This window comes from Glycine soja, chromosome 10 (assembly GCF_004193775.1).
Source record: "Glycine soja cultivar W05 chromosome 10, ASM419377v2, whole genome shotgun sequence".
Taxonomy (NCBI): domain Eukaryota; kingdom Viridiplantae; phylum Streptophyta; class Magnoliopsida; order Fabales; family Fabaceae; genus Glycine; species Glycine soja.
The window spans coordinates 48,797,081-48,823,180 of NC_041011.1; the positions used below are offsets into that span (position 1 = coordinate 48,797,081).

At 31.4% G+C, this 26,100-nt stretch overlaps 4 protein-coding genes across 4 annotated transcripts; 2 read left to right on the plus strand and 2 right to left on the minus strand.

Annotated features, from left to right (window-relative positions):
* The first annotated feature begins 630 nt into the window (after positions 1-630).
* On the plus strand, positions 631-4,426 carry LOC114369655 (perakine reductase-like). The gene is made up of 7 exons (XM_028326895.1): positions 631-844; positions 2,030-2,200; positions 2,667-2,876; positions 2,987-3,159; positions 3,343-3,439; positions 3,579-3,732; positions 4,056-4,426. Exons 1-7 carry the CDS (start codon positions 788-790, stop codon positions 4,238-4,240), a joined length of 1,047 nt encoding a protein of 348 aa, XP_028182696.1. The 5' UTR covers positions 631-787; the 3' UTR covers positions 4,241-4,426.
* A 2,591-nt stretch (positions 4,427-7,017) lies between these two features.
* Positions 7,018-8,518, plus strand: LOC114369281 (early light-induced protein, chloroplastic-like). Its single transcript, XM_028326476.1, has 3 exons — positions 7,018-7,307; positions 7,456-7,542; positions 7,984-8,518. The coding sequence occupies exons 1-3, from the start codon at positions 7,164-7,166 to the stop codon at positions 8,326-8,328; spliced, it is 576 nt and encodes a 191-aa protein (XP_028182277.1). The 5' UTR covers positions 7,018-7,163; the 3' UTR covers positions 8,329-8,518.
* A 950-nt stretch (positions 8,519-9,468) lies between these two features.
* LOC114372589 (dymeclin-like) lies at positions 9,469-16,235 on the minus strand. Its single transcript, XM_028330236.1, has 18 exons — positions 15,755-16,235; positions 15,190-15,426; positions 14,768-14,831; positions 14,534-14,663; positions 14,298-14,442; positions 13,877-14,116; positions 13,709-13,793; positions 12,928-13,030; positions 12,572-12,697; positions 12,375-12,488; positions 12,105-12,223; positions 11,909-11,993; positions 11,728-11,820; positions 11,516-11,605; positions 10,776-10,895; positions 10,582-10,673; positions 10,229-10,286; positions 9,469-9,840 (listed from the first exon to the last, which is right to left on the minus strand). The coding sequence occupies exons 1-18, from the start codon at positions 15,942-15,944 to the stop codon at positions 9,763-9,765; spliced, it is 2,169 nt and encodes a 722-aa protein (XP_028186037.1). The 5' UTR covers positions 15,945-16,235; the 3' UTR covers positions 9,469-9,762.
* A 4,302-nt stretch (positions 16,236-20,537) lies between these two features.
* LOC114372096 (heat stress transcription factor A-6b-like) lies at positions 20,538-22,995 on the minus strand. The gene is made up of 2 exons (XM_028329495.1): positions 22,128-22,995; positions 20,538-21,594 (listed from the first exon to the last, which is right to left on the minus strand). The coding sequence occupies exons 1-2, from the start codon at positions 22,434-22,436 to the stop codon at positions 20,803-20,805; spliced, it is 1,101 nt and encodes a 366-aa protein (XP_028185296.1). The 5' UTR covers positions 22,437-22,995; the 3' UTR covers positions 20,538-20,802.
* Between the last annotated feature and the right edge of the window lie 3,105 nt (positions 22,996-26,100).

Below are 26,100 nucleotides of genomic sequence, written 5' to 3' on the forward strand. Positions count from 1 at the left end.
GGGGAATTTCTTCCTTTCTCTTGTTTTTTTTTTTTTTTCTACAACGGCACCCTGTGTAGTCCTCTTCAATTTGGTAATGCTTTTTTTTTTTCTTTCAAAAATAAATCTACATTTAAAAGAATAAAATAAAATAAAAATGCCCAATTTGCTTTTATTTCCAGCTATTGTTTTTGGCTTTCCATTATTTTAAAAGATAAAGAAGCATATCTTAAAATCCTACCACCTCTCATGAATAACATCAATTAAAAGTTAATTCACATTACATGATTTTAACGCTATTTTTTTTGTTAATCTTATCACTTAATAAAAAGAAATAAGTGTATGGTCTGGTATCATTACGTATTTAAAATTATAATTGTTTTTTATTTTATGGTAATATTGATACGAAATAGCCTCATAATGAATAATAATGTAATATTTTTCCGATTTATTTCATGTACAGATTTAGATTTGAATTCAAATACTGAACCACCGTTACCACTTATAATCTATTATCGTGCTATAGATAATTGAGTTTTATTAATTTTTAAATTAAAAAAATCTGGCGACATGATTAAGACCATGAAGAAGTGTAATGATCTGTATTAATTTGCCCTTAAAATAGAGAGAAAGAATTTTTAAAAGCAAAAGAAGTTTTCGCCTTTTCGGTTGGTAGTGTGGTGTGGACAGAGTGAACCACTTTACCAAGGGGAACTTTTTAAGTTTTCAACGTTTTGGCCTATTTCTTATTTTGTTGAGCACTTTTCTGTTTCAGAGTCTTCAACTTTGCATCTCAAGGCGTTGAAAAATGGAGAAGGCACATATGCAAGTCCCAAGAGTTAAACTGGGTAACCAAGGCTTAGAGGTAAAACTTGCTGCTTTTACCATCAAACCAAAGTGATCCCCAGTGTTGTTTACTGTTCATTACCGATAGTAGTTGTTTACAATGAACTGAATTAATTCAGCATTAAGAGGAACAACACATTCAACCATTTTTTAGTACCTTCAATTGTGATCACATGCTTGTTTTTGCCAATCTCTGCAGTTGATCACTTGATTGAAGGAAAGGATACCGTTTTCATGATCATCAACTCAAGGAATTATTATATGCAAAAAAATGACATGATTCTAATGCTTACATTACATATGAATTGTGAAAATATAATTTAAATGAATGCTCAAATATCCTCTGCTGCTGCATATGTATACTAATGTTATAAATAAATCTGCTTTTACTAACCTGTAGCACCATATATGTTTTCTTTTCTTTTTTGTTTGGGGGGTGTTCATTTCATTAACAGATGCTTCCAGTTTTGACATTTATGGTAATTTGTCCTGCTTCTTCATTGAAATTCAGTTGGTATCCCCATAAGCAATGTTTTTAATTGTAGTCACGGTTGCGATTTCATTCCAATCTTTGACATTGTGAAAAATTACAGAGAAATGCGGTTGATGCAACTGCAATTGCAGTTGCAATATGGTCATGGAGAGTCCAAAGACCTTGATGTTGTGGTCAAAATTGTAGTTATGAACCGTTTTTGAAAACCTTGCCCGTAAGTATAGATTATCTTCCAAAGTACAAACCTTAATAGGACTCTTCATCACAGGTAACAGAAGCTTTTGGATAAAGAATCCTTCAGATATACTTTTCATCACTCATAAATCATAATAGGACTTTGTTCTCCCAATTTCCTCTCCATCCCTAGGAATCTTCTATTTGGTGGAATCTTACTGGGCATATACTTGTAGGACGAGTAACTTTTACTTTTTAAGCGGATGACAGTGGTAATGTTGAATGACTTTACTTATTTGGATAATTTTAGATTCAGATATTAAAGGAGTAGTACAATGTTACTATGTTAGTTGTAGAGTATAAGTTAGTTAGAAATTCAGAGTATGTACAAGAGTAATCTCTTTACTACATACAAGAGAGTTATATAATACATTAACATTTCAGATCCTCTTTCTCACCTGTTAGTTGACCTAGTCTTTGATTCAATATTTGTGATAAGAGAAGAACCTGCTGTGTATATTCAATTGTTGAATGCAGGTTTCTAGGTTGGGCTTTGGATGTGGAGGACTATCTGGAATTTATAATGCCCCCCTCTCGCATGAAGAAGGATGTTCAATCATTAAGGAAGTGTTCAATAAGGGTGTTACCTTCTTTGATACATCAGATCTTTACGGACAAAATCATGATAATGAAATCATGGTTGGTAAGGTAACATATTATCCAACTAATTAGTCTTTTTTATTTTATTTTAATTCTAGGTGTTAAAAGCACATAATCATATTGTATTAGTTTCAAATTGTAATAACTTGATTAGTCATTTGTTAACAGTGCATTCACAAATAGATCTCTACCTAGATGAGGTAAAGGGCATGTGTTAACATGATAAGTTTGTTCAGACAATCACATAGTCGGAGAGTAACAAAACTTGTGGAAAATTTAAGTCTATTATGATATCATCAGTGGGACACAATAAGAATAAACTTACACACATGAAAGCAAGAAAGGAGAGGAAGATATTCAAAAACACTATGTACTTCAACTCACTTCATACCACACGTTATAGGCAAATTTCATATATCATAAACTTCCTAGGTGATACACATCTAAGGCGGTGGAGTATTCTTACCAACATATTATAATTAAAAATGTCTTTTCTGCTGACATCACTCATCAGGCTTTGAAACAACTTCCCCGAGAAAAAGTCCAGTTGGCTACAAAATTTGGTGTTACGGTATCAGGTCCAGATGGGTTGGATTTTGGGGTAAAAGGTACCCCTGAATATGTGCGACAGTGCTGTGAAGCTAGTCTTAAACGGCTTGATGTGGACCATATTGATTTATACTATCAACATCGTGTTGACACTTCAGTGCCAATTGAAGACACTGTAAGCTTTTAATGCTTTTCCTCTCGTTAGTTATGCATATAACATTCCAATTTCCAGCACTTATAAATTCTTGATGATTAAGTTGTTTAATATTGATCAATGCATGAAAGATGGGAGAGCTCAAACAGCTTGTAAATGAAGGAAAGATAAAATATATTGGGTTGTCAGAGGCTAATGCTGACACTATAAGGAGAGCACATGCTGTTCATCCTATTACTGCTTTGCAAATGGAGTATTCCTTATGGACTCGTGACATTGAAGAAGAAATAATTCCACTCTGCAGGTGTTTAAATAGAAATATTAACTCTAGTGCATATATTGTCAATAACACAATTGTACATTTGCACTTGAGTTTTAATTTGATATATTAACTCTCAGTTATGCTTCTAACTTAAATTATCTACAAAACATCTGAAAGAAAATTGTTGCTGTATATGTCTAACTATGAAGCATTTTGTAATTGTAGACAACTTGGGATTGGAATAGTGGCATATAGTCCTCTTGGTCGTGGCTTTTTTGCAGGAAAGGCAGTGGTAGAGACTTTGCCTAGTCAGAGCTTGCTGGTAATGCAGCTAGTGTCAACTTGTACCTCTTCCAGATTATGATGGTCTAAATAACACCAATATAGGTCATACATATCACACTGTTAGTTCTATTTCTGCAGTGGTTGTCTATTGAATTTTCTTGTTGTTTCTGTGACAGAGTATGCATCCCAGGTTCACGGGAGAAAATTTGGAGAAGAACAAGCTTTTCTATAAACGACTTGATGACTTGGCTTCTAAGCATGCCTGCACTCCTTCACAATTAGCCTTAGCATGGCTTCTCCATCAGGGAAATGACATAATCCCTATACCTGGTAGTGTCTTTACATTTAGGGAGACTTTCATGTTCAACATATTTGATGAGTTTCCCTTGTCACGTGCTTAACAAATTATGCCAATTTATTTTTCTGGATTTCTCTTAAAAAATTACTACCCCATGGAGAAGAAAAAACATGACATAAAATTAAAACTCTTTTCTTCACAACTTTCATAAATCAATTTTCTATCTATATGTGGCATAATGAGCACTTGTTCATTCATAGTACCTAGATCTTGTCCATAAGTAATTATTCTAACCCATTTATCAATTAATGCTAATGACCAAATGCTTTTATCGTGCTTTTCTATGATACCATAGGGACTACTAAACTGAAGAACTTTGAAAACAACATTGGATCTCTGACTGTGAAGCTTACAGAAGAAGATTTGAGGGAACTTTCTGAAGCAGTTCCTGTTTATGAAGTTGCTGGGACACGAGAGTATGGGATGTTAAGCAACTATACTTGGAAGTTTGCAACTACACCACCAAAGCAATTGAGTTGATAAGAACCGTGCAAGTTTGTAATGAAATAATGCTGTATTTGTATTCACTCATTATGCTTATCACAATAAAATAACCACTGGGATTCTCCCCAAGATAGTGGCTGTGAAATGGAAATTAAAAAAAAAAAAAAAACTCACACACTTTTCTTCCCCTTAAACTATGTTATTTATGCTGGTTTATTTTTTATGCTGGACTTATATCAGATATATTTTCATAATTCCATGTTATGGGGAAGGATAGCCCTTTCAAGCTTATCTTCTAGGATTTGCTATGTGCTGGCAAAAGGCAAAGCAGTAATTAATTTTACAACTTAACTGACAGTGACACTATGCTTTTAGTTAAGCAAAAAATAATGTTGTTTGATATTTCAAAATTCGCCGAAGTTATTCTTAACGGTCACTCTGATGTTCAATGATATGTTTTTTTACTACCTGTGGAATTTTGATATTTTTCTAACTGTATAAACTGATTATTACAATGGTTTTATAATGGGCCATAATTTCTGTATCAATAACAATTACAATGAACAATGATTGCGGGCCGGGCAAATTAGCATGTGACTGTATAAATTAAACGGAAGATTAACTATATGAAAATTGAGAAGTTAATTGAAAACTGAAAGTAGAAAAATTAACATAGAGCTTGATAAAATCAATCGTTGAATTAATTGAAAAGTATAAAATATTAAAAAAATGATAAAACCATAATTTATCTAAAAAGAATAAACAGAAAATTTGATAAATATATTAAAGATAAAAATAAAAAAATAAAAAAAGTTAGAAATTAGTATTTTAAAAAATACTAATTCAAGTAATGTTTCAAAAAATATTAAAAACTATTAAGAAGCTATAAAAAAAGACTATTTACCGGATGATTAAATGAGATTTTCAACTTGTCGAAAAAACTAAAAATTACCTAAAATGTCTTACCGAATATAGTCTAAATATATTTTATTAAATTATTTTAAAAATAAATATTAAATGACTTTTATAACTTTTTTATATTATATATTTTTGTAATATCTTTTATACTTTTTATTTCCATATGCAATGCTCTTTTGGCACCGATTAGTAATTTACATTTGACTATTTTTAATCAACCAAATAATTCAGAAGCTAAAAGTATTTATTAAAAATATATTTATTATATAAAATAAAATAATGTAAAAAAATATTTTTTGCAGTAAAAGTATTTGATAAATTTTTTTGTAAATAATATGATGTTAAGAGACTTATTAGCTTATGTTAAAAAAGAGAGACTTATTAACAAAACTCTTTTAAATATTATTTTTAACTAGCATTCAAAAAGGGATCTATTTTACACTATTATCATCCATATTCTCTGTTTTTTCTTTTGGAACTAAACAATTAATATAATGAGAAAAAGTCTAATAACAAATTAATAATTATGCACAAGAAAAAGTTTTAAAAAATCCTTTCCTTTAATAAGCTATTTCTAAATTAATATTTATTTACTTATTTTGCAGCTGAATTTTTTTTCTATTTTGGGATTAATTTGCAACCCCTACGTCTTGATAATAATAAAAAAAAAACTCTTTCTATTCTTATAAATTTTACTTTTTCTAAGACTAAATCATTCATCAACTATTACCATGATCATTATTTATGATGCCGAATTCTTTTAATCTATAATCTATAAAAAATGATAAAGGATGTATCTTCTTTTGTTAGACATCTTTATCTCTTATTTGATTTATTTTTTTTACTTATTTATCCTTTAATTGTGTAACTTCTGCAAATAGTTTATTGTTTTAAAATTTTAATTATTCAAATACTTTTTAATATGTTTATTTTTTATTTTATTGTCAAAGTTATATTTAATATTTTAATAAATAAAAAATATTTTATCTTCGGTTTGGTTTTCTGACAACATGACATCCCTACTATTTTACTTTTTTTTTAAATGTTGTTAAATATTTCTACGGAATCTTTTTTGAACAAATAAGTGTTCCTAATTTTTACAAAATATTTTTATCTCAAACTTCAAATTGGCATCACACCCAATTAATCTCATTTCGACCCAATCAATCTAGAGATAAAAACAATCTTCAATTGCAGCATTTTCAAGTTAGGATCAAAATTAGAGTTTTGAATAAAGACCCAACTACTGTCAAACCACTTGTATGCCAACAATTTTTAGTACACCTCTAATTTTCAAACGCCTAATCAACACTCTTCATTTCTTTCTATTTATCTCTCTTTTTATTACATTTTACTTGTCATAGTTTTGACACAGCTAGCGCTGTCTAAAAATTATTTTTGTATACTTCATCCACAATTTGAAGTCTTAGGTCCAATCAAATTCTTAGAAGGCATGTCATCTTAACTGCATGAAGCGTTCAATGAATTACGCTTGCCTTCCTGGCTAAACACGGTTTGCATAGAATAGAAAGCATTTTGGTTAGAGCAACATTAGTAACATTGTTTTAAAGGCAGTTTTAGCATCTTGGTTAATTATCATCAATTAATAAGGATGACGCAGAGCCACCAATAAATTATCTAGAAGATATCCATAGAATGTTCTAGTCCTTACCAATCTAAGAAGCAGTAACAAAAATTAAAGTCTCTAACCATTTTAAAACCTCAGATTCACCGAAGGGTTCCCTTGGTCCTCATGGAAGCCACGTCTCCTACTTTCACCATGTGTGGACAAGTGAACCCACGTGAACCAATGACCTTTAGGACCTATACGCATGGCGTGGAACCAAAATATCCACCAGTATCCTTGCCCTCTAGTTCTATATAAGCAACCTTCTCCATTAAGCTACCACATCAAGGTTTGTGAAGCATCTAAGTGAGATACACAGTAGTTAGGTAGCAAGCATAAGTGTCTAACCTTAGAAACATATCTGCTACATATCGTGTGCATTTTGGAATTGTGCCACTAAAATTCTATTCATCTATGGCTGCCTCATCTTATGCTATGCAATCAATCCTTGCAAACCCTATGATCCGCATTTCCAGCGGGTCTAGGGAGAACCATTTTGGTGTTCCTGCTTATCACAGGAGAAGGAATGTTGGCCTGAGAGTTAGGTCCATGGCTGAGGTACGTAGTTGATCACAACACAATTTTCAGATCTCGTAGTATACATATATAGTGTTTTTGTTACATGTTGAAATATTATTTGTTATGTTCCCTCAGGCATTTTGGAACTGTCATATGTAACCATTGTTTTCTTTTTTTTTATATGCAGGAAGAGCAACCAAGTCAGCCTGCGACCCCAGTTACACCACCACCAGCAGAACCCAAACCACAGCCAGTCTCTACTCCTTCACCAAAGGTGAGCCTAGTGTTGAATGTTAGACAAAATATAACCTTTGTTCTTCCTGATTTGAGCTTTAAACAAATACTCTATGGTTAGATTTTTGTGCTAATGATTGCGGAAATCAAATTTCACATTCTTCATGTGTGTCATTAATTAATTTAAGTTGGCAATTAACTAAAGCCTAAAGAAAGCACCAATATAACTATATTAAAGGAGAAATTATTACATGGTCTCAGACTCTCATTATCTCTATGAATCTCCACATGACACAAAACATAGTTAAGTTGTATTAACCTTTTCTTATAAATTGATAAACTCAATAAATACTTAGAGACTAATGAAGTAAGTTTAAGACCGTTGGTGGTGCTAAACCATATAATAATTTCTTCTATCATATAAGCAATTATGTAAATGTCAATTTTGACAAGCCTCTATTGACATGATGGTTAATGGCAGGTGAGCACCAAGTTTTCTGATGTGTTGGCGTTCAGTGGGCCAGCACCTGAGAGGATCAATGGAAGGTTGGCCATGATTGGGTTTGTGGGTGCAATGGCAGTGGAAGTAGCCAAAGGGCAAGGTGTGTTTGAACAAATATCCAATGGTGGTATCCCATGGTTCTTGGGAACAAGTGTGGTCCTTACCCTTGCTTCCTTGATTCCACTCTTCCAAGGGATCAGCGTGGAGTCTAAGTCCAAAGGGTTCATGTCCTCAGATGCAGAACTGTGGAATGGGAGATTTGCTATGTTGGGTTTGGTTGCTCTGGCTTTTACTGAGTATGTTAAGGGTGGTACCTTGGTGTAATTCAGTCATGAATGCACACCAAAATGGTCTTAAGTCATTCGTGGTTAGAAAGACCAATCTCTTTTTGTACTTGGTGCCTTTATTTAATCAGCATATAAAATTATCATTTTTTTTTATCAAAAAATATTAATCATTAGTATTTTATTAATTTTTGTTAATAAAAGAAATTCAACTAGTAATCTTTATCTTCTACACCATCTTCATATAAAATTGTATCATTAATCATAACCAAACTTCTTGGCATTGAATTGTTGTTTCCTTGTGTAGGAACCTGTAATCACTACGATAACAACAACTGTTTCAAAAAATCAAACAAAGTTTCTTCTACTAAGCGAGGTTGACTATATATATAGACGCCGCTTTCTAAATTCGTCTAAAATTAAACTTGAAATATACGGAGAAAAGTCAAATTGTAGAATTATTACTAGTGATTCTTGTTTTGCTTTTTTTTTTTTTTTTACTGGACTGATGATTCTTGTTCTTGTTTTGTAATCTTTCTTGTTTATTATCATTTGCAGTTTGAACTGAAAAATAGAAACAAAAAGTGAACATGATTTATGTGATAGAAATGATAAAAAAAATAGTATATAAAATGTTGTAAAAGGAAGTATGAATAGTATATTTAAAAAAAAGTGAACTTTCCTTAATATGACGGTATTTGGTTTTTTTATATAAATAAGAGGGATGTGAAAAGAAGTAACAAAAATATAAAATAAAATGAGTGATATGATGAATAGAGATTAAAAAAAAACTATACAAGTTGTATAATTTCATTATATAAACGCAATATCTATAATAGTGTCATTCCTTTTTTTCTACTGAAAAAATAGTCATTCCTTGTCATGTTAACAAAGATACCCATTTTGAATACTAAAGTTAGGACATTTTACGACACCTTCTCCAAACCTTGAAGCATTTCAATTTGTGTTATTAAAAAATTAATAACATTGGTTTCTCTTTAATTTTAAGAATTATTTTTGGGATATGTATATATGAAAAATAAAAAATAAAATAAACTAATATACCATGTCAGATACAATATAAAATATTTTAATTTACGAGGATGAGGATTCAAATCAATGCGTTCCGGGACCAATACGGTATCACCTTAGCCATGAAAAGGTAATTGGCTCTAGCAGATAATTATGAAGGTAACTTCACAATTGTAACTAAAATATTTAGGGAAACTGAAGGAATTTCCAGTTCCACAGCTCCAAAAACTTATGATATGACATGGATAATTAGTGTCACCCTTTATCGATTACACGGATATCAGATTTTCATCTGCGGGAATGAACCTCTACACTCAAATTTATGAACAGAAAAGAATGAGAACAATACACATCTTAGCAGTTTGTTTTTTTTCCCCCCAGAAACCGTATCTATTGCATATGTACAAATATTCACCGATAGAACTATATTGTCTTTCCCCTGTTATGGATCAAGCTGATACTCAGGCTTGTCAAAATCACCATTTTGGAGTGTGGTTCCCACCACCCCATTTTCAAGTCTCTGCAAACCATTACAAGTCAATGACCAGAACAGAAGAAATCAGAGTCTCATATCCAATACAAATGCATTGATGTTTGACCTAACACTACACAGGACAGCGCTACACGTTGGAAAGTGGGAACCAAATCTTCCCCATTAATTACTTGTTTTATACATCAAATACAATGGGGATGGTTTGATTTTGTCAAGTGGACAAAACATTGGTTTCTTAGAAAATAAATAAATGTGTCTTCAATTGTGCATTACATAAATCAGATATAAGAATAATAATGATGGAAGGCAATTATCCATCATAAAAATAATAATAATAATAAACAAAAGGTAGAAAGGTTATCACCTACGGGAAAAAAAATCAACAAAAAAGAAACAGAGAGGTTCAGATACATACTTCTGTTTGTAGATCAACTGGAAACAAATTTATGGCTCCTGTGTTGAATGAGAATCCACTGAAGGTGACACAATTTTTGCATTAGTGACATGCACAATGGGAAAAAAATGGATAGAAAACAATTTACAAAAGTTAAAATAAAAAATAAGATAGATACTACAATGAATTCCTTGAGCTAGCGTTTCTCAAGTCTCAATACATAATGATTATCAAGGTTGGTACTAATCGAGCAAGCACATGCAAATTACAAGCATAATGAAATGAAATAAGGCCAACACAATTCAAAATGTAAGAGTAAAATAATTATATGTAGCCTTAAGACAATGTGAATAGAAAAGCTCCAGGAATCATACCAACGGGATAGCACTAACTGCCAGACATATGGGATAAAAAACTCCTCTGGATGACTCTCTTGTTCATATGTGAAGCGCAGTTGAGTAAACATCTGACAAACAAGATACAGCCTCATAGAAACAAGACAAAATCCACCTAATGGTATTCCACACTGGAAGCAAACCACAAATCAAAAAATATATTTCCATCTTACCTTCATTCCATCACCCCTCCAAGAACGACAATTGACAATTATGACTTGTAGCACTTCGTGGACTGACCAGTCACCATCCTCTCTTTGAGCATCCATACGACTATTGAAAAAATCTAATACCTGTAAATATTTAATAGATACATTTTGCACACACTTGAGAAACATGATTTTTATACAAAGACAAGCTTCATTAATGTGACTAAAGATAGCACAAAACTGACTCCTTTAAAAGTTACAAGATTTTCAAAGGGTCAGCATATTTTGGTACTTTCATTTAAATAAAATATAGGCTTAAATGCAATTTTGGTCTCCCTATTTTAAAATAGAGATATTTAATCCTCTTATTTTTTTAAATCTGCATTTTTAGTCCCCTTATTTTAAAATAGAGACATTTAGTCCCCCCGTTTGTAAAATCCATGACTTTGATTATTCTGTCAAACTTAAAAGCGTGACGGTTAAGAGATTAACGTAGACTATGACGTAGATTAAATAAATAATCATGTGTTATGTCACTAAATTTGGGTCACGTTAAGTTAATTTAATTTCTTATCGATCAACAATTTTCGAATTTGAAGAAGGACCAAAATTGCGGGTTTTACAAAACTAGAGAATTAAATGTATCTATTTTAAAATAGAGGGACTAAAATTATAAATATTAAAATATGAGGACTAAATGTCTCTATTTTAAAATAAGGGAATCAAAATTGCATTTAAACCTAAAAAATATATATGACACATACAGTATAAATGTTATCAATCAGTTCATTGAAGCGTGGATGATTCTTGAATGGCTGAAAGACTTCCTGCCTGTGCATTATTGCATACACTACCTGCCCCAGTCACACAAGAAATCAGTAAGATAGATGCAAAAGGTTGTAATGTAAATTTCTATTACAGCAAACTAGATAAAAATAGGCATGATAAATCTTCTCAGTCAATCAAGATCATTTACCTCGGGATTCCGAGGTAGTGCATAAGTCAGGATTGCATTTATTATTTCTAGTACAAGCCTCAAGAAGTCAGTATAAATGTGCAATTCAGTTGACTGCACCAAAAGAGTCTATAATTTAGAAAAAAGGAATAGTCTAAGTTTGTAATCAATAAAACCACAAAAGCACCACGACAGTGTATACCATATCTTCTACAAGGTTGTTTCCTTCAGAGTCGCCTTTTGCAGTATGGAGCTTATTATCTCTGCGTTCAGCTAATTTGATATACCTAATAAGAAGCAAATATATGGTGGCCAGATTTTTAACCGGTGATTACAATGTTCTAAGACATAAAGAAATGGAATAGAACATTATGAAGACAAACAAAAGAGTGACATACTTGCGTGAAAGCATATCAAAAAGGCTGACTAATCTCTGAGATGCATATGCACTCAAACGATGAACATGAGGTGCCACGTTTGCCAAGGTTGCCAGGCATGTTGTTTGGAGATAGACATCCTATCATAATTCAATACATAACAGAAATTTATATTACGTATTTTTTCCATACAATATATGTAATGTATGAATTAAATAATCAGTCAGCGGAAAGGCTAATTTTAGATACATGAGATTAAATTAATAGTCCATCTCAGTTTAAGATTTATACCCGTAGTTTTGACAAATTATACTGTACAGTTCTGATAAGAATTACGACCATGAGGGAACCAAGAGAAGTCTGATGGAGAAGGCGTTCTTTGTACCATGGAACACCAGTCAATATCTGTCCATTCACATACCACATTAGCATTTAGCACAATCCTTGGATTTTCACAGCAAAATATATTGCCAAAAGACAACTCTTACCAGCTTATGAATGCTTGCATTAAAAGAAGAATCTTGACTGAGTATGAGAAGTATAATTAGCAACATGTAAATTTGATTAGCTGTCCTACTTGGAGCATTGTATAGAGCTTCCAGAATTGGCATTAACTGTTAATTTCATAAGATATGTAGGTATCAGAATAAGGCTTAATTGTCCATCATTCTACATCAGCAGGTAGTTACATATATCACATGACAATCAAGTAAATACAAGTTTTACAAAGTAATAAATAAAATCCTCAACATAACTTAATCTAAAATTCTACTTGACTTATATAAAAGTAATTAATCTATTCCCACGTTTTTAATAGGAGAAACTTAAGTTTGCTGCCTCATACCAATGTATCCAGATCTGTCCGCACTAATACATACTCCAGAAAGGCAGAATTCCCTTGCAACAATGAGTAAAGCAGTAGAACAGCTGCCTCATCAGCTAAGCATCTGTAGAGGAATAAATGTTGCAAAGTTTTTTCAAAAACTAACAAATGTGCAAAATCCAAAATTATGAATTGCAACTACTATGAATGTATGACACTATACACAAACACACACTGTACATTAATAAAATGTCCATAGTGACAAGAAATCCGACAAATCTTGCTATATCTAGAAGCAGGGAGAGTGAAGGAAACTACTTGTTAGAAAACTGAAACTGATGGACCACAACATACTAGAGCCTCAAACAATGACATTGAGGTAATAGGGATACAAAGTTGCAAATAACAATTATATGCCTGAACCATGAAAGACAATGAAATCTGTAGCTAACTAACTGAAGACCAAACATGAAAAAGGGGGCAGGGGCATAGGGAGAAAATTCGTATTTCTTCTTTTACTTTTTCCCTCCCTTTCTTGATGTAAGAATCAATTGGTAAACAGAGTGTAAGAAACAAGTTTTCTAAATGTCATAAAAAGATAGATGGGCAACTAGGCATGCATTCTGATCATGTGACATTTGAGAAACCGAAGCTTTCGACTTGTCATCATGATAATAAACAATTACAAGCATGCAAATTGTATTATTGTATTTTGCAGAGATGGACTCAATTAGAACCATAGGTAAGCATGAGTTGGATGTAGTAAGTTAATTGTCAAAAACTACAGGAGCAAGAAACTCACATGCCAAGTGTATCAAACAATGAAGCAAAGGGAAGCTTTATGTGTGGAGCACTATGTGCATTGCCCTCAATATCTACACGATCCACTGCATTTAAAGGTCTGATAAAAAAATTTGCTAGCCTTCTCAATCAATTAAAATAACATGCATAGATATGAAAAATATATTACATTCACAATCAATTGCATGCTCTAAGGCCTTGCAGTAAGGATTGTCAGAAAAGTGAGGATTTTCTTTGAGTAAAGAATCTGATGTGGAAGATTTGTGATTCGCGTAGTCCTCACTCACAAGACATTTATGATAATGAACGAGAACAAGAAGCACATGAATACTGATATCTGCAATAGGACTTTTTGATTCTTCACCACCCGAACTGACCAGATAACTAAATGGAAATAAAACAATATTTGCTGCAAGGCAAAAATAAAAAAGCCAAAAAAAGAAGCACATATGAGTAAGTTTCCACTTTCCAACCTTTACATGAGAATCTTCGAGCAATAAGACAATTATGATAATATCATCCAAAATGGATATTTGACTTCAAAGAATCCATAAATATTACCAAAAAAAAAGTATCTACAGTAATCATACCAGCTGCAGAACCAACTCTCTGTAGCACACTACTCTGATTTCCATCATACAAGATGGAATAAGTAGCCCTATTAGATGGAACATTAGAACGGACCATGAAATTTAGAAGCAATCTGCGAACAACTGCACCAACCAGAGAGCTGTCCTGCAAAAATAACAATACACAGCTGTTTACTATCTGCTAATACACAATAACTCAACAACCAAGGTTTGATGCTCAAATTTCAAGTTCTAACCTGATCCATTGCTGCATCGAGAAAGGGGTTCACATCATTTGGCCCAGGAGATGGCCCACAGAGAAGTTGAGTTGACATTGCAATAATCATGAAATTAAGCAGCTCTAGATGTAGGAGAAATGTGTCGGGACTATAATAATGATAATAATAAATTGTCACTTGTCAGGACAAAATAGATTGCTCAATAACTCAACAAGAATTAGCAGGTCAAATTACTCATGAGTCATGATATACCTCACTTCTACTGATGCTATAAAGCTCAGCACATTACGCATAACAAGATTTTCAATGGTTTGATCTGTATAAAAATTTAAAAAAAATTAAGAGATTTGAATAATACGGGAAATACATTTATAAAAACCAAAGAGACTTGAAAGGGTAAAATGACATAATTCATGTGAAACCCAAGAAAAGTAAGGAAGTTCCAATTCAAACAAATGACAAAAACCATGTTTAAGTCACATCAAACATAATAAGATGACATCGGAACCAGCATTTCTCACTCAGTAGGAATCAAAATTAAGTTTCAGCCTTCACACGAATCTTATGCTAAAACCCGCCCAAAGTCATACATGCAACAGAGTTCAATAAAATCTAGACGTGTGTACATTTGCAGCTTTTAATTCTAAATCTGAAACAACGAGAGTCATACATACCTCTTAAAACATCCTTCTGCACATCCTCATTATCTTCAAGAGACGGGTATAACTGGATATTCTCACCTTGGTCGCTCTCAATCAAGTGCTTTAAAAATATCGAACTGATATACACTGCATTAAAAGCCTTTTCATAGACCAAGGGCGATGCACCAGAAGAAGACATGGACTCTTGCAAGCAGCACGCTAGATGGAACAAAATCTTCGCAAGATGCCTGGTGTGACAATTGTTTTTGGCTGCAAAACAATTAGGAGGGAAAAAACAGAGAAAAAATTTCAAGTAAGATCTTGCCACGAGAAACAAATGTACTCTTCTTAACAGTCAATACATCAATTAACATATCATAACATAACCAATAAATTCAAAGAGAGTTAAACTATAAATCATTCAGAATTACTTCAAATAGAAACCCAAATTTTATAGAATACATAATCACAATTCAGAAGTCCTTGAAATTATCATAATTTCGAGATAGGAAAATCATACTCCAGCATTCTAAGCTATTAACCAATACTATATGCCAAGAATCGAAGAATTGAAGCCTCTAATGAGAATATGACTAACCTAATAGCTCGCAAGCTTGTTGAACACGCTGAGTGGGCCATTGAACATTGAGAGGGAGCTCCAGCAATTTCTGCCAGAACTCCGATGAGAGGGGGAAGGGCGTGTCGCCGACGAAAGTTCCGATCAGATACTCCGCCGCCTCCGGCGAGAATGCGCCACCCCTGCGCGGCGTTGACGGCGCCGACCCCATTCGAAGAAGTAAGGGTTTTTTTTTTTTCTGGCGATGTGGTCGTAGATAGATAGTGTGTCAAATCTAATTCGGTGTTAGATTCAGGGTAACGGCATTGCGCAAAAACTCGCGGTGAGACCAAAAGGGTTTGATCCGAAGGCGAAAACGGAAATGGGTTTTTAAAATCTCGCGAGCTCGGGAAGAGAGTGTAGAGGGAGAAGAACGGCAATAACAACGACGACAAAGAGCTTCGAACTCGAAGCGAAGGTTTAGCAGAGAAGTAAAGGACTTGTTTGGATGTTTACGCGTTTTACCTTTTCTTATTTGGCGAAATCGCACTTGTAATTGTGGCAACCCAAACAGGATGCATTACAATTTCGTCAAAAAAAAAAAACAATTTCGTCAAATAATTATTTTTTCTTCTTTTTTTTCATTTCATTAATAAAGTGGATAATAACACTAAAATATTAATAATAAAATATCGTATTCAAAATTTCTTTCCCATTTTGTCGAAACAAAAATTAGTATGAAGATTTACGTTTGATGTGAAAATGTGAAAGATCTACCTTACAATTAAATAAACCACGGAGTAGATCGAATAATAAAACCTAACGTAATGGAAAACAAAACATTAACAGATGGTTTTCATGATGCAATGTGCATTCGACCAAATGCTTGACTATAATCCTATGCGGCTCTGCTTGATTGTGTGCCAATTGCCAAACATGTTAGTGGAATAGTTATAGGAAAAACATTTTTTTTTAAATTATGATCAAATGCTCTAAAATATGGATACTCCTAAAATCATGGAATAACATACATATAAAAAAATAAACTTAAATATATATATATATATATATATATATATATATATATATATATATATATATATATATATTTAGTCCTCTAAACTTAAAGTTTTTCTTTTAGTTTTTAAAATCTATAAAAGACTTTTTTTTAAGTCAAATGGAAATAAAATATTCACAATTTTTGTTATTCTTGACAATTAAAATTTGATTTTCTATTTTATATTTTAAGATATGATTTTTTACAATTTTAAACCGTCAAAATTAAATAAATAAGAAAAATTAGAACAATTTTTAAAGCAGTTAATGAGTTTTTTTACTTGATTATGATAATTTTAGCCATTAAAAATATACTTTAAAATATAAAATAGAAAATTAAGTTTGACACTAAAAAATTATTACAAATTGTAAATATTTTATTTCATATTTAGTTTGTATGGTATAGAAAGACTGAAAAAATATTTTTTGAATTTTAAAGACTAAAAAACAATTCTAAATTTAAAGGATGCAAAAGAAAATGATTCAAATTTAAAGTATTAAAAATATATTTAAACTTAAAAAATATTTAAAAGAAAAATAAGCAATTCTTACTTAATCTAGCACATCGGTATGGGAATGTATCCTATTCATATCTTAGGTTTGGTAAATAAAAACATTATTCTTTAATGAAAAAATTTATTATTAAAGTTTCTTTTGATAATACTTACTTTAATTCGTCATGTTGTCGCATGTATTTGGTCATGTATAATGAGAATAAGTGACTAACAATATAAGGATTTGTCTATAGCTAATTGACTCCAAGTGAAAATGAAATTAAATAATTTAATCTTTAAGATCAATAAAAATTAGATAACTATCTCATATTTTAAATTTTACCATTAATGTTATGATTATCACATTTAATACATTATGTAAGCTTTTTAGTTTTTCCTTTAAAAAATATGAAGCTTGCATGTATGTACACTAAGAGCACCATATGCATACGACAGTCAGAAAAATGTGCTTCAGAAAAAGAAAAAATAATCGCAGTTCATATAAGTTCAACATTTTGTTTTTAACTAGTTGGATGAACTGTATGATGCATTGATGGTTAAATAAATAAATTTGTATGAAGTTATTCTTAATATAATTTCGTAAGTTGCCAATTGTATTGCGGTTTGAAAATAAATAAAATAAAATAAAATCTCCTTAATTTAAATTGCAATTGCTATAAATAATAGATAAGTATATTAAAAAAAACATAAATTGTATTTTAGCATGAATAATTCTTCATAATTTATGCTCCTAAATTTAAACTCCAATCATAATTTAGTATGAATAATTCATCTTTTATCATTTGACGTGTCTCATTTGCCTCATGAACAGAATATTGTTTTCTAATTATCAAGCATAAGCTATAACTATTTGTATGTCAAATGAAGTTTTAATTAAAGAAGACATTCGGACTTGCATTAAAAACGCGTGCATTATCTCTTTAATGTATGAGGTCTAAAAATCTTCTTGTAATCTTCAATTATTATGCACGCGTGATTGGGATAGGAAGCATGAGATTATATAATTAAGTTTTTTTTTTTTGCATGCATTTTGGATAGATTAAGTGGGACATTGTAGATAATTACGTGAAATTAACATGCAAAAAAAGGCGGGATTTTTTGTATGGAGAACTACTTCAATTTAATAATAAGAGATACTTGACCTTTCTATATATTTTGAAACTTCTGGGACTAGCTAGCCTTTGTTTCCTAAATAGACAGGTTTTGGAGAAAATTGTTAGTGAATCCAATTGCTAATTTTCATTGTCTCTTCCCTCATATTTTTGTTTTCCAAGACTAAGTCCTTACGAGAAAAGCTGCAATGGATAAATTAATATGGAAATCGTGAACCAATATTTATTTATTTTTTACAGAAAGGGTGAACCAATATAAACTACATCGTAACATAATTAAACAAAAATAGATTTGTTAAAGAAAAATGTATTTCATTTCCGTTTACTGCATTTCTGCGTAAGTTTTTCATTTGTGAGTTGTGTACATATAGACCCCTCAAGCGGAGCCCCATCAAGAGACACCAAGGACTTCTTCATATAGACCACTTTGCGATAACGTAATCAACATTTAGAAATAAAACATAAAAACCTCAATACCCTCGTCCAGGTACATGAGTGATTTCTAATTTAATTAAGTTCATTTATATATATATATATATATATATATATATATATATATATATATATATATATATATATATATATATATATATATATATATATTTATCCATAGAAATAAGAACATGTAACATGAAAAGGAGGGAATTTAAAACATAAAAAATTAATAGCCTTCAAAAGACTGGGTCATAAGAAAAGGAGGGAATATAAAAAATTAATTTAAGCTAAATAGTACCAAAACGAAATTCGTAAGAAAAACGGATTGGTGTTTGAATTTTCTCTCTCCAGCTAATTAAGTCTAGTCCTTAACTTGATTGATAATGTTATCTTTTGATTGGTTAAAGGTTTTTTTGTGCACATTTGTACTCAATTTTTTCAAAACAAATGACACTACTGATTAAAAAAAATGCTAAATAGTAGTAATAGACATAAGTTTTCGTACAAAAAAAAAAGACAAAAGGAAAGACCAAAATGAGAAGAAAAGCTTTTTTATATATATATTTAGTGAAAAACTTTAGGATTGACTTTGAAGCACACATTAAGTAGTAGGAATTAAATTCCAGGATAAAGAAAGATACACATGCCCTGCCAGCTACACTGCTCATGCATGTCATGTGCAACCTTATCACTTAGGCAGACAATTGATGATGCAACCTATGATCCAACTCACTTTAACAGCATCATCAAAATTTCTGCAACTCAAGGGAGCGATTATTTTAAGGCCTTTTCTTTGTCTTTTACATTAAAGGAAATAAAACATTGCCAATTCTTTCTTCAAAGAAAATTTCACCAGCATGTATTGTTGCTATGACTCTTGTTACATATGCTCACTGTTGGTACGCATAAGACTGACATGCATGACAACAATTTTTTTTATTTAATTCTTAATGAGAATGTTATTAAAAACTTTTAAATATATTTAAAAAATATCACAAAATTATAAATAAATGTTACTAATATATTTTTATAATATTTATGAAATGTTATGTATAACTCGTATTATTAAAGTTTTTTAATGATATTTTAAAACTTTAATAACATAAATTATATTTAATATTTAATAAAATATCACAAAAATATATTAATAATATTTATTTATTTGATAATATTTTTTGAATATGAACAAAACTTTTAATAATATTTTTATTAAATATTAGATAAAAAATATTAGTAAAAGTCAGATATAACAGTGTACCTAATTTTTTCAACAGCGCACCTACTTTCAGCCGAGTTTTGACTAATTAACTTCAATGACAACATGAATAAATAGACACAAAAATTGATAATAAATATACTCAAGATTATTTCTAAAGTTGATGTTTCGAGAAACGCTATCACTAACAAATACACTAGTGCATCAGCATCATTATCTTGAAAAATGATTAAAAGCCAATTCCTCATGAAGAATACAAAATGAAAAATATATATATTCACCCCCAAAAAATTGCAGGTATGTATACATTATTACTGTCAGCTAGTTACGATATAATCCCAGATGTGTCCCTCTCCAGTGTACTGCATGCATGGTACCAGAAACCCTTCTAAAAGATGGCGTGACATCTTGAAGTTGAAATCACAAATTAATTGCATGTAATAATCTTAGCTAAACAAGAGTACGTTCCTCCACAACTCATTGCAACAAACTAGAATTTTCATGATCATGAGATATATTACCTTGAAATTCGGATATAAAGTTAACTTTGAAATAGACTCTAATTGAGACATCGAGCACGGAGAACAACCACTCCATTAATTTCTTGATAACCACGTGCTTTAAATTTGGGCCAAGAAATTGAGTCTGGCTACACAAAAACTGGTCAGAAAGTATACATCTAAGGAATTATAAGGAGATACTGTCACCCAGCTAGTTCAATGAATAATAGAAAATACAGCCTTGATAATCTCCTATTTAGGCCAAATAACCTAGTTGCTTGGCCAATACATCTACATCTTCAACACCTAGTACACCTTGATCTTCTATACCCTCATTGAGCAAATCTTGCCAAAACACTTCATCAATATATCTCTCTCTACTATTTTCTAGTTGAACATGTTCTTCCTCCATTATTCTCTTCTGGCTTTCAATATTCTCCTCATCGAGATTCAAAGCAAGGTCCAAGTCAGGTACCTCAAACTCTAATACCTTGTCATCACTGTAATATTCCTGCGGTTCAAGTTTAACGAAATCTGAACACTCTTCAGCACAACCTAATAACTCATCATCGTCATCGGCAACTTCAACAACATTAGGCCCTTGATCAATAGGCCTCCTCTTCTTGTTGGAAAAAACTTCCTCAAGCTCCTTTCTCCACTCCTTTTGCTGAGCCAATTGTTGCACGAAATTTGGATTCTGCATTGCCCTGGCCAAGAAATTCATCATTTGTTTCTGTTTCTGTTCAGTCATTTTGATCCTTCCTTCCATTTCTTGGAGGTGAGATTTGGTACTTTGTTGCTGTTGTCTGAGCTTCACCAACTCCACCATAAGAACTTGCCTGTCTCGCCTTAACCGATCAATTTCTCCATCTAATTCAAACTGCCCCACCTCAACAAAAGGCTCTTCTACACCTTGCTGCATCGCGTGCTGATGGGATTGATGATGATTTGCTTTCCTCCTTCTAATGTTCTTCAGAAGAATCCTTTGCCCTCTAAGAAACATCTCATTAGCAAACTCCCACTTATCTGGATCAACCTTTTTAAACCCCTACAGTCATGTCATCGATCAAATTTCCTTCTTCATTTTCAAATCTATATATAAAATATCACTGATAATAATGGTTTGACAAATACAGCATATGATAAAACTCTTACGTACCTAGCTAAAGCACCTAGCTAGATATAAGTGGTAAGTTTATCAAGCCTTAAATATATAAAAATATAACAACATCACTGCAGATTAAAGGTGCAAATTAATCAATACTAACTTTTCTGCTAGCTTTTTCCTTTTCAAGAAACAAAATAGGGAAAGTGCGGAACCTAATAAACGAAAGAAACCGGGGCCAATCAAACCTACCAATATATACCAAACCAAATATGATAAATGAAGATAGAATAATTAATACTGACAAATTAATTCATGAACTTCAAATTAAGAAAATAATTAAGGTTAGATATCATTGAATCTAAATATACAATCTATAATGTCAACAACATTTCATCTCATCACAGTAGGAGAAGAATAAAATAAATTAGCATCATGTTATGTATGATTGTGAAGTAGAAAGAGAAGTTACTGACATAGGTGTTGAGTTGCCTGACAAAACTGGAGAAATTGTTGTGCTTGAAGAATTTGGGGAGAAGGGTTACCGAAAAGGCCTGTGGATCCCACACAACGAAGCTGTTGTTCCCTGTGCTCCAGGAAACTATATGGTTCGTGGAAGGGTCATCAACTATGTCGTATGTTTTTGTGAGGAATGGTGGAGGACCAGTTTCATGAAGCCCCTCAATTGGTTGGGGAACAACCATTATTGGCTGCGGATCATAGCCACCACAAAAGGAAGAACTTTCTCCAAGAAACTCTTCCTTCACTAGACCATGAGGATTCATATTTGAATGTATATATATATCTCTAGCTTAATTTGATCTAGGTACCCTTCTTAATCCTTCCTGTGAAACAAGATGATTGGCTTGCCTTTGACTTTGACCGACCTTGTGACGAGGCTCTCTCAGCAGCTAGCTATATGGAAGTAGCAATCAATAAGATTAAGTCTAGTAGAAAATGTTACTTTCTGATAACCTAGTGAATCAAGATTCAAATCTCTTTTAAGAGAGATGTTTGCATTTAGTGTTTGATTGAGTCTCAAATAAGATTTACTAAAAAGAGAATAGGTGTTTGAGATAAAAAATAAAAATAAAAAAAGCTATGGAAGCAGCCAATGCAGTGAAGTTAAACTATCCACAGAAGAATTTGCCAGATGGGTTTTGAATAATGACAAAGTGAAAAGAAAGATCAGATGTTTTGTTTCTCTAAAGCTCATAGCACAATAACTTAGAATAGAAGGGAGAGAGAGAAGAGGGTGGAGCGGTGAATGTGGACTTGTTGTATAATGTTATGGTATGATGATGGGGAAGGAAACTTTTGGAGTAGAGCGACGTGGAGGAACCAGAAGCATTTGCAACATGAGTTTTGTATATTATATAAATGGTTGTTGTTGATGCCAGTGTTCTTTTCCCTTTTTGCTTTTTCTTTTTTGGGCTGATATTATTAGGGGTCATATGCCTAATGGAGAAGGTAATTAGGTAAGAGAAATCAAACATGTCAATCAGATATTTTCCTCCATTATGTGTGTTTTTTCTCCTTTGTGAAAGTCGTTGCGTTGTATTTAATTTTGTTTGCAGTCACCGAAACAATATAATAGTAAAAGAAGGATAAGATATTTGTATATTAGAATAGTAATTCCTTTTTGGTTGGCTTTGGTTTTTTTTCAACGGCTAGGGTAATGAAAAGCGGGGTAACACGGCATGTGCTAAGAGAACCAAGAAGTTACCAGAGCAATTTGTAACATGTTTGGGTGACAGTAACGCGAATCAAAATTAATTATAAAAATATTGTCAATGTAAAACAACATATGATTACTTTTAAGAAAATTATGATAACATCATAGTTTTGAGATATGTACCATAATTTTAAAGGGTATTTAAATATGTTATTAGTTTAGTTTATACAAGTAATTTGTTTTATTTTATTATGTCCTTTTTGGTCATCTTCCATCTGATTATGGTTGTTCCTTTCCTTTAATTTCCTCTTCTGTGTGGTTTGTCAGGTGTAGGTCTGCTAGTGGAGGAATTACAGTTCCAGTTTGCTGTGCCATTGTAGCACATATACAAGAGTAATATAAATGAATTTCCTATTCAACTAAAACAGCAGTAACACACTAACACTTTTTACACCTTTTATTATTTTTCTCAAATCACATTAATTATATAATCACTTATCTTTTATTTCATTTTATCTTTCTGTAATTTTTTTCTGGCTGTAAACCCCTTTAACTGTCTGTTTAGTTTTGCAGATTTAAGAAGAAAGAACTAAAAAATGAATAAAAAACAAGGTTATCCAAAAATATTTCAGGTTTTGATTTATTTATCTTTCATCTCTTTTAATCTTTCTCTGGGTGTATATATGTTTAAGAAAATATAATTTATGTACTAATAATATAAAATAATTTTATAATTATAGACTATTACATATGTTAATGTTTAATAATTTTTATAATAATTATTTTAAATATCATATCAAGAATGATTTTTAATTAATTGATAATATAAAATAAATTATATTGATAACATATAATCATTAAATTCTATTTTGAAGAAATAGAAAATATGAAAAGATTATTATTCAAATTTTAGAAAACGAAAAGGTATTTTCAGGAATATATAGTAAACAAGCATATCTTTGCGATAAGACATTTAATTTTTTTCCTTTTACGAATATTTCTTATGCTCTTGTCCATTCTTTGCCAATGAAAGTGACCCCAAAAACGTGTCATTTGATCATTGATAGAGACATAGGGTGTCATATTTAGAGCCCAAAAAAATTCACTCATCAAGAAAGCAGCGACGTTTCAGAATGTGTATGCAGGCCAATGCTACAGTGGTCCAGTTTTTTTTTGGTGAATAAATATGACCTTGTAATAAAGGTTATATATGAATTTTGATTAAATTATTTATTTAAATAAATCATGTTGTGATGACTTTTACGGATGATGGTCTATCATGCACAATAATTAATAGTCATTGGATTCATGAAGGTGCATAGCTTTATCATACATCCTCCCGCATGAAACATCTCCACCTTCATTTTAATGTTTATCATAAATCAAGGAGATCCCAAAGAAAACTAGTTTATTCAGATTTGAAGACGAGTAGTCCACCATGCTTTAGATATTTTTGTTCTCTAAATCAAGGGCTATTAATAATGTAGGAACAAACATGTCAAATACCTAACCACGATTATAAAACATTAAACTGTTTAATAAGGTTCCGAAGATGTTATCTACACGTTCAATATTAAATTTATGTATCTAAGGATCAAGGTCATTGTTCATTTTTGTGTTTTTTTACCACCAAGCACAAAGAAAATTCCTTGACCACCATAGCCCATGCCCTTGTATACATAATTTCCTCTCGCTCGAGTCGGGTATACATTCGATATTTTTATATAAAATACTTTTGAGTTTTTAATTTATATATAATGTATTATAATAAATTAATCTAAATACTTTTTGCATTGTGGGGCAGCCGAATGGCTTTTATAATGCGAATATAAAAAATTAAGTCCATAGAAGCACTTTTGAAATGGGACGTGCTCTCATTACTCAACTAAGAAGTGATGTTAATACTAAAAGGATGTCAAAAATTTGTAAGAAAATAATTAATAACTTTATGATATTTATTTAAAAATTGTTCATTTGTCACATAAAGAATATTCTCATATACTTTTATGCAAAAGAAATAATGACAATTTTATAAAACTAGCTGGTACAAGTATACCAAAACCTTAGGCCTCTAAGTCTAAAATAAAATAAGCTTTGAAAATGCAATAAAATCTTCATAGATAAAATGCATAAAATATTCCTTTTAAAAAAAAAAAAAGGACCTAGCATGTCCATGAATTAGCATAGAGACATAGTGACGGAGATTTGGTCCATTTGGAGACGTGTAGAATCGGCGAACTAAAGATGATGGAGTAGGTGGAGATCAGCTACTCAAGGTTGTCAAAATTAATATCTAGGCACACAATATTATTTTATTCTATAAATTCATCTAAAACAGTTTTACATCTATTATTTTATTATATTAATATTGCATCATGACACACACATAGTCACGGGGTTGCTCCGCCTCCAATATCTCTTGGGATTATATATATATAATTTTCGATAAAAGAAAAGTGGAAATTCAGAGTAATTTATGGATTAAAAATATTTAATTAATTTTTAAAAAAATTAATATGTGAGTTTTATAACTACTCAATCATTGACACTTATTTAATGTGTTTCAATTAACTTATATTATTTGAATTAATTTCAATTTTTATGAAAATTTATTTTAAGGATTTTTTTAAAAAATAATCGCCATTAAACTGTACTTATTCTGAAAAAAAAAAATCCTTTTTACTATTGACTTTTATCTTATTTTTTAAAGTTCTTCTAGAAATATGAAAGAATTTATCCTCTTGCTGTCTCTTTCTCAAACTAATATTAAACAC

Bases quoted from the DNA above. Each gene is read 5' to 3' on its own strand.
- LOC114369655 (XM_028326895.1), top strand. From the start codon at position 788: ATGGAGAAGGCACATATGCAAGTCCCAAGAGTTAAACTGGGTAACCAA. The intron at 2,201-2,666 runs GTAACATATTAT...ATCACTCATCAG, and splicing joins ATGAAATCATGGTTGGTAAG to GCTTTGAAACAACTTCCCCG. The intron at 3,160-3,342 runs GTGTTTAAATAG...TTGTAATTGTAG, and splicing joins GAAATAATTCCACTCTGCAG to ACAACTTGGGATTGGAATAG.
- LOC114369281 (XM_028326476.1), top strand. From the start codon at position 7,164: ATGGCTGCCTCATCTTATGCTATGCAATCAATCCTTGCAAACCCTATG. The intron at 7,308-7,455 runs GTACGTAGTTGA...TTTTATATGCAG, and splicing joins GAGTTAGGTCCATGGCTGAG to GAAGAGCAACCAAGTCAGCC. The intron at 7,543-7,983 runs GTGAGCCTAGTG...GGTTAATGGCAG, and splicing joins TCTCTACTCCTTCACCAAAG to GTGAGCACCAAGTTTTCTGA.
- LOC114372589 (XM_028330236.1), bottom strand. From the start codon at position 15,944: ATGGGGTCGGCGCCGTCAACGCCGCGCAGGGGTGGCGCATTCTCGCCG. The intron at 13,794-13,876 runs GTAATATATTTT...CTTTAAATGCAG, and splicing joins GCATGCAATTGATTGTGAAT to TGGATCGTGTAGATATTGAG. The intron at 10,674-10,775 runs GTAAGATGGAAA...CTTGTTTGTCAG, and splicing joins GGAGGGGTGATGGAATGAAG to ATGTTTACTCAACTGCGCTT.
- LOC114372096 (XM_028329495.1), bottom strand. From the start codon at position 22,436: ATGAATCCTCATGGTCTAGTGAAGGAAGAGTTTCTTGGAGAAAGTTCT. The intron at 21,595-22,127 runs GTCAGTAACTTC...ACATGACTGTAG, and splicing joins TCAGGCAACTCAACACCTAT to GGGTTTAAAAAGGTTGATCC.